Source organism: Perna viridis, chromosome 5 (genome assembly GCF_037379345.1).
Source record: "Perna viridis isolate PV_CMFRI_1.1 ecotype Kerala chromosome 5, ASM3737934v1, whole genome shotgun sequence".
Classification (NCBI taxonomy): domain Eukaryota; kingdom Metazoa; phylum Mollusca; class Bivalvia; order Mytilida; family Mytilidae; genus Perna; species Perna viridis.
This window is the reverse complement of record NC_142449.1, coordinates 26,525,935-26,540,355: the sequence shown is the minus strand read 5'-3', so window position 1 is coordinate 26,540,355 and position 14,421 is coordinate 26,525,935. Positions and strand designations below refer to the sequence as shown.

General features: G+C 30.3%; 2 protein-coding genes across 8 annotated transcripts in view; one reads left to right on the top strand and one right to left on the bottom strand.

Annotated features, from left to right (window-relative positions):
• Positions 1-10,088, top strand: part of LOC148616870 (centrosomal protein of 89 kDa-like) — a 33,911-nt gene extending 23,823 nt beyond the window's left edge. For all 7 annotated transcript variants that reach the window (XM_088584011.1, XM_088584010.1, XM_088584013.1 and 4 more), the window contains 8 exons: positions 397-460; positions 922-1,025; positions 1,342-1,441; positions 2,058-2,099; positions 3,405-3,494; positions 4,466-4,512; positions 4,931-5,053; positions 6,278-10,088. In XM_088584011.1, coding sequence (XP_088440137.1) covers positions 397-460; positions 922-1,025; positions 1,342-1,441; positions 2,058-2,099; positions 3,405-3,494; positions 4,466-4,512; positions 4,931-5,053; positions 6,278-6,455 — 748 coding nt within the window. In that variant the 3' untranslated portion in view covers positions 6,456-10,088. The remainder of the gene's footprint in view (positions 1-396; positions 461-921; positions 1,026-1,341; positions 1,442-2,057; positions 2,100-3,404; positions 3,495-4,465; positions 4,513-4,930; positions 5,054-6,277) is intronic.
• Positions 10,089-11,841: 1,753 nt separating this feature from the next.
• LOC148616869 (CD109 antigen-like) overlaps positions 11,842-14,421 on the bottom strand; it is a 31,159-nt gene continuing 28,579 nt past the window's right edge. The window contains exon 34 of the mRNA XM_088584006.1: positions 11,842-14,288. Coding sequence (XP_088440132.1) covers positions 14,101-14,288 — 188 coding nt within the window. The 3' untranslated portion in view covers positions 11,842-14,100. The remainder of the gene's footprint in view (positions 14,289-14,421) is intronic.

The following is a 14,421-nucleotide window of genomic DNA, read 5'->3' as shown; positions in this document are numbered from 1 at the left end:
AGATCCAATCTCCACAAGAAAACAATGGCTTAAGTAATTTGCTCTTAATCTGTCATGTTGATTGATCTTTGCTATCTTTGATGGGAAATTTTTACCAAGATTGTGCATTGCCGAGTTCATATTGTTTTTGAGTGCATCCTGGTGTAATTAGGCAGACTTTCATACTGTGTGATTGAAAATTTTGCAGCTGAGGACCAAAAGGAGACATATGCAGGAATTCAATATGATTTTAAACTCTGTGGGAGGGAACTAATTTTGTTTTGAAAGTTTGGATAGAGCTTTCATACACTTTTAAGGAAACTTATTATTTAGAAATAATGAGACACGAATCTTAGTAACCTAAATTTCTTGTGACGTATGATTGCCCAGGTTAATGTGTTTTTTTTTTAATTGCAGAGAACTTCTTGATATTGAAGATGCACACAAAAAGGATAAGGAAGATTTGAAAATCAAAGTACAGGTAATGTCCTACTTCAAAGAGGCAAAACATCAGGGATCAATGGAGAACCATGAGAAACCATGATCCAATGGGTCAATGACCCTCCAGTTTAATCATTAATGGATCAAGGAGAAAACATTTAAAGGAGCGCTTAGCCTGCAATGTATATGGTTTGAATGGATCCTTTTTTGCTGTGGTTATGATGACTCATTTGATTGAATTTATGGATAGTTTTTAATTTTAATGTTAGGATTTGACACATGAAATGGTTGATATTATACCTTTTATATGTTTTCCATGAAACTGCCATGAGGAATATGTGCATTTACAATTTTTTTTTACTTTAGAATTCTTAAATAAGTTTTAAATTTTTTGATAGTAGAACCATTCCTTTTCCGTATTAGTGATCTTCTAAAGTACTATTTTAAACTATGACAATAAATGTAAATAATGCTATTGATTATATTTTTTGTTGTTTGTAGGCCATGGAAAATGAGAGAAAATTGCAAACTACACAGATTATTGAGCTGACAGCAGAAATCAAGAGACATCAAGCTGAGAAAAAGGCTCTACACAGGAATTTGAAGTAACTATTTTATATGCTTTTAATTTTTTTTTTTTTTGACAATTGATCCTGTAGTAAACCTTAATATCAGTACTTTAGAGTAACCTGTCAGTGTTTCATTGTTATACATATGTGTTAATAAAAGTGAAATTAATAAAAAAAAAAGTGGTCAACTCACTGTAATATTCATTGAATAAACCTTTAGTTTTTGAGTTTCAACTGCTTCTGAACATTTCACTGTAAAAAAGCAAATGTTGTATGTAGTAAAAAATGACAACCATTGTTTTTACCACAACAATTAAGATTTTTTAAGCTTTCCATAATATTTATTTTTCAGAAAATCACAGAACAAAATGTTGTATTTACAAAGAGCAGTGGAGCAGTCAGAGATTAAAGAACAGTCAGTTCAAGATTACCTGGCCAATATTATCAGGGTGGTATGTGCTGTTATGTAAAATCTGAGAGGATTTATTTCTGCTGCTTAGCAGATTTATCCTTTTTCAAATTCAAATTTAACATAACAAATCTTTATTTTACTGTATAATTACTTCTCTGCTTCCCTATATTAAATACCTTGTTAAGTCATCCCTGTTAACTACTAATTCTTATTATAAAAAATAAAAGTGCTTTGATATTTGGAAATACATGTACTAGAAGGCAACAATAATTAAAAAGCAAAAAAAATACAAAATATGTTGTCAATCAGACTTTATTGCATTGATATGATTGAAAGCTTATTACTGTTATGTCCCATTATGTTATTGTAGACTTATGCCTTTCATAATTTTTATACCCCCACTCAACAAGTGGGTGATATATTGGAATCTCTGTGTCTGTTCATCCAAATTTAATCACAATTTTCTCAGCTCCCAATTAATGGATTGATTCCAAATTTGGTGTGTGACTTCATATAGATAGGGAATATGTTGTTATTAATTTTGGTTGCTCTTTGATATCAATTTCCTGTATGAGTGGGTGTATGTCTAACACAACAATGTGTGCAACTTTGTGTTTACATCAAAGCTGACCACATGTATTATTTTCATTTTCTAGGCTGAGAAAGTTGCTGCTGAAAGAGACAACTATGCAAAGGCTGTAAGTATTTAAAACATCAAAAAGTAAGGTCATGAAATGCATAATTTATATTTTATATTTTGTTTCTGATTTTGTAATTACATGTAAAAAATTGATTTTTTTTTTTTTTTTTTTGGGGGGGGTGGGGGGGGGGGCGGGTTTTTAACACCACACTTTTCAGATTAGGTTATCTATATTAGATAACACTTGGGAGTGTTTTGAAGGTTTATTAACTTTAATGTGAAAAGAAAGCTTTCATCAGATTCAAGTAAAATTTGGCTTTGCATTGACACACAGTGATACTTTTATGACTTCTAGGATCGCTGTTTCATAGATTTTTTCAATCATCTTTTTTTCTTAAATTAAGTAGCACAAATGTATAAAATAATGTATTTTATTTATCAGATTAAGAAATATTTTAAACGTTGGAGGCGAATGGTAAATTTCACCAATTTAATACCACAACATCAATCGTCAATCACTATCGTAATAACCACTCTGTAACTCAATTGTAATTACCGTAGTCATTTTTTAATGTTTAAAACAATATGTACAATTATCACGTAAAACAACTATATGTACTTAATATACCTGGATGTGTTATGTAACAAAGTTTTGATAAAAGTTATTTAGTACTTAAAAATTATCAGAACAATTTTTTGGATTATGCTTCATTTTAACGTTACCATTCAGACACTTTAATTTTTTTCCTTTTTTTATATAAATATTCACAATGTAACTCCTCACATTCACTGATCTACGGTATTCAAAACAAGTCAGGGTAAATTAGATGTTTTGTCATTGTTTTTATTTACCTTGCCGAGTAGTTAACAACTTGGACAAAATGATGAAGCAGTAAGATTCAACAATTATTTAAAGGTGACTCCTTAATCAGATAAAGTGTAATATACTAATTTGACTCAATAATGTTCATATTTCTATTTTCATTCAGCAAAGGATGTTTGTGGTTTGAAATGTTTACTTCAGAACCTGGCTTCAGTTGCATGAAATTAATTTTGTTTAAATCCTTCTTTAAATCTTCATTTCAGCCATTTTGCTTGAAATTGAAGGTTTGGTTAAGGGAAAACTCCGGATAATCTTAAAGTGATTTCTTAAGAAACCCAAGCCCTGGTTCCTCTATTATTTTTTCTGTGTGCTGTAATTCCAGTGTATTTACATTTGTGAATCATTTCAATCTGTGAAGTTGCATGTCCTATTGAATTTGGGACGTTAAACCCCAACCAACAACAACAACCTATTGAATTTGAATCCTTTCAATGACACTTTCCAGTGCATGAAAAAGATTTCACTACTATTTATCAATAGGCCAAAGAAAATGAATACGAGACAAAGAAAGCTGTGAACAAGTTACTACAAGATAACTTAATGAAGGCTAAACTTGAAGAGAAACTGAAGGTTAGTATTTGATTTTTTATGAGCAACTCGGCAGCTGTTTCTAGAAAAGCAGAGGATGCTTACCCTATCGGTGCACCTGGTCCATGCTCCCAGTTTTTAGTGGAGTCCGAGTTGCTCATTTGCTTTTGTTACTTTGTATGTATTATTTTAGTTACTTTATGTTCTTTGTTGTGTATGTCTGTTTTCCATGTCTGGTCTTTGTCCCTAGATTACATTCTTTTGATTACCGCTATAACCTTGGTTCCTTTGTATGTATTATTTTAGTTACTTTATGTTCTTCGTTGTGTATGTCTGTTTTCCATGTCTGGTCTTTGTCCCTAGATTACATTCTTTTGATTACCACTATAACCTTGGTTCCTTGATTACTCTTTCAATATACTTTGAAGTTAAAACACTTTAAAAATTCAAAACGGAACTTATGGAGTATTACATGTACTTATATTTGTTATTCATGATCTTTCCAAGGAATATGAGGCCAAATCTCCTTTGAACATTCTGAAAAAATATTGTACTGAGTATTTTCTTTCAAAAGGTTCTTTATTTCCTGAACTGTTCAGATCTTCAGCTTTTTTGTTACCCATATCATTCATGATGTTACATAAACGAAATTGCTTTTTTATTTTAGCAATTTTACCTTTCTAGCATTTAGGCATCAAGTGGATTAAGCTTAACTGACGACCGTAACATGTACTTCTGTCCCATAAATTTTCATTGAACAATCTTAGCAACTCTTTCATGGTAATGATTTCATAATTGATGTGCAGCCTCAGCTTGAAGGAATATTTTTGGCTTTGAGATACATCAACTAAATGTTTGGTATCTCTCTCCTGTTTAATGTATCTTTTCATTTTAGGGATTTCAGAGGCATCCATGTCTTACAAACATATTTCTTTTAGTTTGATTTATATAAAAGTTGGTTTTCTGTGTTTATAGAAATAATAAATTGAAAATGCTATACATTTCTGTTTCAGTTATATAAGATGAGAGCAGCTGCTAGAATCAATACAGTTTCTGGGAGGTATGAGATACTTTATTAACTAAAATTTTCAGGACAAGGCCATATATCAGAAAACTTGTATTTTTGCCTCAAGAGAATTTGAAATAAGATGTATGATGATAATTACCCCTCTCTAATTATTAGAAAAGATGAAAAGCTGGTTATGTTCTCTGAAATTGTGTACATTGACAGACAGTAGTTGGCTGATATTCAGAAGCTCTTCAAGTTTAGTTCTCATTCAAGGGCTTACTTTTACTCCCACAATATTTCCCTAGATATGTAGAAGTACAGAGTTTTCCATTTTCACAATCCAATGTCACTACCTTCATATACATGTGTGTCTGCTTGCACATGATATCTTCTAAAAGTGAATATTTAAGGGACTCTGATTACAAGTAGTTTTACAGTGGTTCATTCAGCTGTGTATATCTTGTTGTAGATTGGCAGAACAAGATCAGACATTCCACAGTCAAAAGAAGGAGTATGAAAGAGAAATCAAACATTTAAGAAACATCATCAAAGATAAAGATGATAGTGTGCATACAGCGGTGGATGAAAAACAGTGAGTTATGTTCCTTTCCCAGAACAAGTGTATATGTAGTTTCAGGGGGTGGTCAATAGCAGGTTCAGTGGGGTAAATTTCTTCCTGTTCATTGGAGACCCATAGATTACCTTTGGCGGTTTTTAAATAGCAGTCTGGTGAGTTATTTAGACATGAATACTGATTATGTAGCAGTGATTTATTAGTCTGATAGCATTTTTTTGTGGTTGTATCTGTAAACCAATTGATCACATGTATACCCAACTCAATAATTCACCTTGTCCATTTGTTATTCCTTCCATCCGTCAAATATCTTGGCTATCAATAGATGGATTGATTTCAATGGTGAAGGGGCATTAGGAATATTGCCTAAAAATATCAACTTAGTTGTAATAAAATAAAAATTGGTCATAACATTGTAAAGAAGATAAATATAAAGGAAAAGAATTTTTGTGGATTTTTTTCATTGTAATGACTTCACAATGGTGTGACAGTTACTGTGAAAGTACTATTGCTCGTGGGTTACCAATTTTTGTGTTTTTCGTTGGTCTGGTAAACCATGAAATTTAGTTCTCAACACAAAGTTAATTTTCCACTTATTTTATGTGATAGGGTTTCAAATCCAAAAATTCAAGAACCTGCGAACTGATATTTTGTCTCCAAACCATGAAAATTGGTACCCATGAATAAAAGTACATGTACCTTCACAGTATACGTCATTTAAATTAAACTTATTTATGAAACATTTTTATACTTTCATATATTATTAATTATGAAATAATGAATGTTTTCAATAAATATAAAGTTTCTTTAGTGTAGACACCATTTCCTTGCCAGAAATATGACCAGAAAGTGACCTAATAGTACAAATTTGACAGGATATCTCAATTCTGGTAAATTTCAAGCAATTCTTTTGTCCTTTTAATGCAGGAATTGTCAGAATTCATTATGTTTTCTCATTTCTGATGGATTCAAGTCTCCAAATTTACACTTTATGATCAATTTTCAGTGGAATTTTAGCCCCATGAGACCCTTTTTTGCCCCTTCTCCTTTAGTATGTAACTTCATATGGATGGGACATACGTCTTAAGTGATTTTGGGTGCTGTCTGATATCATCTTCCTGTACTATTCAGGGTATGCCAGGCTGAACAACGTGCAATTTTAATGTTTTCATAGATATTTATTTTTAAAACATTATTATGTTTGAACCATATTGCAACAGTTTCTCTTTTGATTCATTGCAGTGAAGCTGAAAAAGAATTGGAAGTCATGTGGCAGGCAGCCCAAACAGAGAATGAAAGAATGAAAGATGTATTACATAAAACTGTTCGACAGTTACGCCAACACGAATCTCTTGCTGATGCTATGGACAGAGCTGATCCAAAACAATTAGTTCATGTTTCTTCTGATGATATGTCATGAGTAATCTCCCCTTCCTTGTCAGTTCTCAGTCCAAATTGCTAGTAAAAAGTAAACAGTTGCAATATCATATTCTTTCAAAAATTCAGTATGGTTGTGATTACTATAGGTATTAAAAAGAATTTCAAGCCTTACCATTATTTTTTTAAGAACATTGTCAGATTACTGAAAAGTTTATGAATAATCTTATTCGATCTTCAATTTGAAAAGTCAGGGCTAAAGCTATCTTTATCGTCAATAGAAGTTGGAGGAGACATCACCTTTTACCCTGTATCAGAATATCTGTTGGACATCGAATTACGAAGTAACCCTTCAAGTTAGAAGTTTGCAAAATCATGTAAAAGGGGTGAAGCTTTTCTGCCCTGGATACAATTTTTAAAAAAAAAAACTTTCATTGATGATCTGTGATTATAATAAACAAACATGTTGATAGTATAGAATTTTGGAAATTTGGCATTGAGAATAATTGCACATTTTTAGGGCATTTTCCATTACGTTACCACATATTTGTATCTTTGTGATTGTTTTACCAATATATTTGATTTTGAATGATACTTTTTTACTCCATAAACAGAGCCAAAAGCTTTTCTTATATACATATATGTTTTACTCAAACCAAGGTTAGTATCTTCTTTCTCAAAATGGTGCCTATAACTTACATGCATTTATAAAATGGGCTTTATTATTCCATTTATTCGTAAGTCAAACCATTATAATTCCGTAATTCTTATGTTTAAAGTATACTTCATTTTATCTGTTAACATATTTTTCTGTAATGATGTGGTGGCATTTTTAATTGGCATTAGCTGATCTTGGAGGGTTCTGGGGGTTGGAACTCCATTTGTTAGCAATTAGCAAATGATTGCATGGTACCCCCTTTTTATAAATTTTTAGATCTGAACCCCCCCTTTTTTAATATCTGGATCTGCTCTTGTCATTGGTGTGCTGAAATGATGTCAAAGTTACAGTACATTAAATGATTTTTCATGCATCTAATTCAGTGATATTCACAATTAGCATGCAATGTTTTTTTAAACTGCATTGCATCAAATTTAATAAAATGTTAAGTACTGTTTTTTTTTACCAACCTGCAGTCCTTTTCATACAAAAAATAGTAAGTGTAAGTTATGATGCCATAAAATGTAAAAATATTGTGATGTAAATTTTACACTTACCATTTGATCAGTACTATAAAATTTTAAGTGACTGTCAGAGATGTATCCAATGCATTTCAGTAGAAAAGTTCTTCAGAAAATTTCGATGTCTGTACATGATACAAGACCTTGCATTTAAATGCTAAATGCAATAGCATTGCTCCTTTAAACATAAAATACCTTTCAACAAAAGTGGTGCTAAAACAAATACAAGAGGCAGCCAATATACCATGCTTCTTATTAAATGTTCTCCCACCCAACAACCCCATTTTTCATTTACATGAGGATTGATTATATTACCATCTGGACACGAGCCTTTGACATTACCAAAGGGAGATAATTTAGTGAATGATTGTAGATAATCTTTTATACCATCCATTATACTTAAAACAATGTAAATCAATTTATCATGTGACTTGATTATCTTATGGAGTGTGAAATTTAATAATTTTTTAAAATAATGTTTATATAATAAATTAAGGGTTCCTAAACTGTAATTCATTGCCATTTCGCGTATTTTCGACACTAATGTAGGTAGAGGTGTAGCACTAAAATCTTGATTGGTATGGCAGGTTTAATGAACACATATCTTTGAACTTGTCTCACTTAGTTAACAAAAATTATTGATACAGCTTCAGCAGTACCTGCCATACCAGGCTACGCCTCTGTATAGGTAATGGATTTTGTTGGAATCCCTCGAACCTTTACTTACGTATTTAATAAATTTCATCATCAAAAGATGAAAAAATTTTTCAAGGTTTGTTATTAAGATTTTTGTTTGGATTACTTCATAGGACTATATTTGTTCTTTTACATATGGTATGTAAAGTTGGACCGGTAAGGTAGTTTAGTATAGTATAGTATTTGTACTGTGAAAGTACTTTAATTTGTGGTTTTGAGGTTTTCAGTATACACCAATTTTCATGGATTAGGGAAGAAAAAACAAGTTCGTGGATTCTTGAATTAGTGGTTTTGAAATTTTCAGTATATACATGAATGGGAATCTCCTTTTTGTTGGGAACTAAATTTTCTTATCAGGCTCACCCACGAAAACCACAAAAATTGGTACCCCACAAACAGTACTTTCACAGTATCTGAATGTACAGATAACATACTTTGTTCATTTTAAATTAATTTGAAGAAAATTGGAATACATGTGCTATTTTTAAATCAGATTAGAAATCTTATTATGTATTTAAATATTTATCTATATTGGTATTTCTAAATGGATTATACAAATCATCATGATTTGTAAAACACTGCGAGTAAGAGGAAATAAAGATTTTTATTTTAAGTGACATAATTCTTTTACTCAAGAATTAAAGAGAGAGTGTTTACTAATAGTAACTGTAAACTACATCACTTACAATGATGTTCAATTAAATAAGGCAGTTTGTCAGATGATTTTCATTTACTCAAGGCTAGGCCAACTCTATCCCCTGAAAATCATTGTATTTGCTGTAAAAGAAATGAATGAAAGCGGTAAAGATTGTAGAAGAAAGAACAAAATTCATTTTCAATTTTAGATACATACATCTGGATGCTTGCATGTGGATATCTTTTTTTTATTTCAAGCCAAAATTTATATTCCATTTTATGTTATAAGTATGACCAATTTAACATATAATGTAATTGTCCTGTTAGTACAGCGTATATAATATTACTGTCTCATGTTTGAATTAACTGCGATTCGTTTTAATGATTATGAATTAGTTCTTCATATGTTGCTATTAGTTCACCTAGTCCCCATGTATATGTGCACACATTTTCAGCATTACCCATTAATCATGCTTTTCATCAAGTACAACTATCTATAATTACCAGGCACTGGTGAATCTGTATGGATATCACATTGTGCATGTTGATTTGAGTTCAGAATGATACAATGAAAATTTAAATTACTTTTCAATATATATCCTGGCATCTGTAGTAATATAAAGATATGAAATTGTTATTATGGAGGCATTGTCCTGTTCTCAACCTTACTTTGACTTACAAAAGGTGTACACAATTCTAGGTTCTTCAAAATAATGAAATCCATTTAAAGTGAAAAATTGTTACTCTGATGTTCCAACCCTGAAATTACTAAAAACTGTCTAAAGTTTTTTCTGAAGTCTTTTATTTTTTTTTTTTATAGACCCAATGTATCTGAAATCCTTTCTAAATCTTAGATAATCAATTTAACCTTTAAATCCTTAAGAGTTTTGCTTTACGCAGGATATTAATACATTAATGCTGTACTTTTAAACCTGTGTAAATTGAACACCTGTCTCTAACAAACAAATCCATCTGTCCTTGGTTCAGGCAGCTTATGTTCATTATAAAAGCACCTGCCTGGATATTAGAGATAACTGTACTTTATTGCTTTGCAATGTACATTTATTATCTGTGATTATTGTTATCTAATTTATTTTTGTTGTTAAATGTAAAAATCATATCACCTTTTATATAGCAATAAAGGTATTTTCAATGAATAAAAAAATGGGTTTTATATATCAAAAGAAGCCTGCTCCATTTTAAAAGTCCTGCTACAACTTCATAAGGACTAAGTCCTCATAATGGTTAACAAATTTTACCCATGAATCTTTGAATCACTGAAGACTCTTATTTGTTATCGTGACTGGAAATGAAAAAGATCTCTGGCACATATATAGGAAAAGGATAACCCTGTAGACCATCTTATGCAAATAACTATGCGAAAAAGAAGAGGTTAAGGTTCAGCTTAAGTCAATATCTAGGACATTCCTTAATGAAATGGTTTCATTCATAGTTTTAATAATACATTAAATTTAACACTGAAACATTGCTAAATGCTTCTTTATGTGTATATAACATACAAGCACAAATCAAACTTTAGGAAAAAATATTTTATAACTTCTATACAACAATAACAATAAAAATGTAAACAACATATTTTAGGATAAATCTACAGCTGTCAAAAACAATATTTGTTCCTAAATGTATAATGCAGTGCAAGCTTGCAATAATTTGTGACAAATTGCTAGATTTGAATGAAAACTTTAATATTTTATGTTTACTGGTGTTGGTGTTTAGCTTGATCATGGTATAAAATATCGCAATTCATCAAAATTTACAGAAATGACATTTTTTTCAAGAAAATTAATGCTAGCTTGCACTGCATTATACATTTAGGCACAGAACTTAATGAATTTCAGACTTCATTTCTTGTTTTTCACAGCTGTAGATTTATTCTAAAATTTGTTGTTTACATTTTTGTTGTTTTAGTACATGTAATAGAAGTAATAAAACATTTTTTCCCCAGTTTGACTTGTGTTTGTACGTTATATACATATAAAGATGCATTAAGCAATGTTTCAGTGCTAAATTTAACATATTGTCAAAACTATGAATAAAAACATTTCATAAAGGATTGTCCTAGATATTGACTTTAGCTGAACCTTAAGGAAGTTAAAGATTACAGTGATTCGACCAATATCTGAGACCAGATTGAAGTTCTCGAGTAGATCTTGCATTTGGATTATAAAGAAAATCAAAAGATTTCCAAAATTTCAACTACTTTTTTGGTTTAAGACTGTCCTCTTGCAAAATATTATGCTTTTGTATGAAGAGGATAAACAAGAATAAACAAATTGAAAGTCGCTATCCCACTGAGTGTATTGGTGTAAGACATGTATAAACATTGTTCATTTTGAGGCTGAACAGTCAATAGCTATGTTTATCTCTTTGAAAGTCATGTATCAGAAACCAAATACACATGAAGTTGCAAACATTGTTTTAGGTATACTCCCATTTGGACAGGAAGTTGGTCTTAGAATGCAATGGAATAACAATACATGCCCCATCCGCATAAAACCATTCATCAAATTTGAAATCAATCTGACCACTGAGAGCTGAGAATTTTGAGACAAAATTTCTTTCTATCATTCCATATAGTAAAAAATGGCCAAGCCCACGAAACAGGAAGTTGACATCCAACAGCAACCAAAATTGCTTGCAATATACACCCCTTTCATATAAAGCCACACACTAAATTTGACATCATTCCATCCAATGAGAGCCAAGATAATTATGACGGAATTTGCACAGACAGACTGACAAAGTGACTCCAATATACAACCCACTCATTGAGTAGGGGTAGGAATATAGATATGATAGTTAAATGATACAGAAATCACTGTTGTACAAATGCTGAAGATATATGTATTTACCTTGTTATCAAGGGACAAAAAGTAATAAAAATACTAACTAAAAGAAAAGTTATAAAAAATATTTTTATTTCCAATATATATAGGAATGTTTGATTAAGTTATAAAAAAATGTGGAATTATACAAGTATTCAATATGAAAATTTTTACTACAATAAAATTTACATTAATACATAAAAATGTAAAAACTGGAATGATGATTCATGTAACATCCTGAAAAATTCTAGTTTATAATAGAATGTACAAAATGTAAACTCGTAAAAAAGAAAAAAAAATGATTTACAGTATCAAATTATCTATATATTTTAAATGTGAACATGACACTGCAGTTTGATAACTTTAAATATATCTAAAGATAGTAAAGACCAGATGATATCAGTTGCTATGTTAGTAGACAGGTATGATAAGGATTATTCATAAGAATGTGACACCTGTTTACTAACACATCTGAATACATGTAAAACATTTCAGTTGTTTCTTGTAAGTCATGGAAATAAACTATTTGGTTTTAAATACAAAATTACAAATACTTATTGTATTAAATGAGGTAAAACAATTTTCAATTTTAAAAAAGTATTGACATAATGTAACATAAAACAATTAGTCAACAGGGCCCCAGAATTCGATTTTCTATTACCCACGGCAAGGGAAATTTAAAAGGGAAAATTTTGAATTTATGTTGTGGCAAAGTCAACTTACATGCCAAATGTAAAGCAAAAATCATAAATTTCTAAAGCACTGAAGCAAAATATCAAACAATTATACAGATGGCGCACTAATATCAAGTCTTTCATACAACCAATTTTGAATGAGGATGAGGAGCAGTTCTAGTTGTATACATTTTGTACTAACAACCACTTCGATGCACTATACATATGATACAAGATATGGCACCAAGAAATGACAGAATCATCACAACCACAAAAACCACGGTAATATGTATCTAATTACACTTTACAAATTAATATCGTTGTCAGCAATTATTTGACCTATATTTCATATGCTTGGATTCTTTAAAGATTTCTGGATATTTTGAAGATTTAAATATAAAAATTAGAATTTAGACTTCTTCCAATGCCAAATTAGCACTGTGCTTGGCATCAATACAATGTTAGCACTGTGCTACTGAATTTAATTTGTTTAAGAACACACACAAAGATTAAATTTCTCGGCTTGAAGTATGTAACAGCAAGTTACAGATAACTGCTAGATTTCCTTCAAAGACGAATGTGGAAAATTTAGATGTTTGATATTGGAATACAATGAAAAGCAAGTAATTCTGGGGTATAAGTAAGCACATTTTAACTATCCACTTTGAAATATTCCATCCCACAATTTTTCAACCATTAAAATAATCCCAAAGTCTCTGAAATCAAAGGATCCCACGAATACAAATTAAACATTATCAAAAGCTTTGGAATACATGTATACATGTATGTGGAGAGATTTATGTACAAATGTGATGACTGTATTTCTATACACAAAAGATATTTACATAATTTACATTTTTGTAGACCATTACTATTTACATTTATAAAATAATTTTGGGGCTATCCCAGAAAAAGCATGTCAATCCATGTAGGCACATACAGTTTGGTTAATGTAGGTAAGTGAAAAATAATTGTTTTTAATTATATACCTTACCATAGGATTTTTTTTACTTACACATAGATACAATATTGAGATGCATTCAGATGATAGCCAATGTTTAAATGGAAAAGCCATATCATATATTGCATATTTCATCTCCTGTATATTGTTTTAATCATTGTACAAAAAAATAGAATAAAATTATTTTTAAACATATAAAAAATAAATGGAAGCTCAGAGAATAGTCTCCCATTGCAAATAAGTCATTAACAATGAAAATGTCATGAAATAATTGACATAAAGATCTTAAAACCTTGATATGTATATGTGTATTGTACAAACAGATTTACTTATGCAGCAAAGGGAACGCAAAACTAAAGTTCTAGCATTTTGAAGTATAGTATTGTAAGATACAGTTCTTGATAAGATTAATACATTATCATTGAGATCTAATGCTAAATTTGATAAGTCATTTTTTAATATAATTTTGGAACTAACTTACGATTCCAAAGAAAATGTAAACTATTGAACAATTCAATAGTTTTCAACAAAAAGATCCTTGAAATTTCAATTACAAAGAATTCAAATAATTCTTATTTCAAAGTCATTCAATATGCATAGTTCTGTAGTAGATTTCCATGTAAAATCTAATTTTTGTTTTGCAACTGATAATCCATATAAGTGCTTGAACTACATGTACAACAAATAAAGCATCCATTACGTAGTCCTTAACATGTAATATTTTAATAAAAATCCAACCAATAATGTTATTGTAGTAAATGTCGCTTTGATGACAGTCGCTACGTTGAAATATGGACAGTACGGACACTGATATGATCCACACACATAACAAATGTTCAAGTTAAACAAATCATATGTTGTGTAGAATGTGGTATTATGCATTCCTGAAATAGATAAAAAATCATTTGTTAAAAAAATTTCTGAACATAGCACAGCATTTTTATAAAAGCTATATTCAGACTCCTCTGATATATCTATTATTTACTGAAATTGTAAAAAAACTTGAAATCCTTAAAA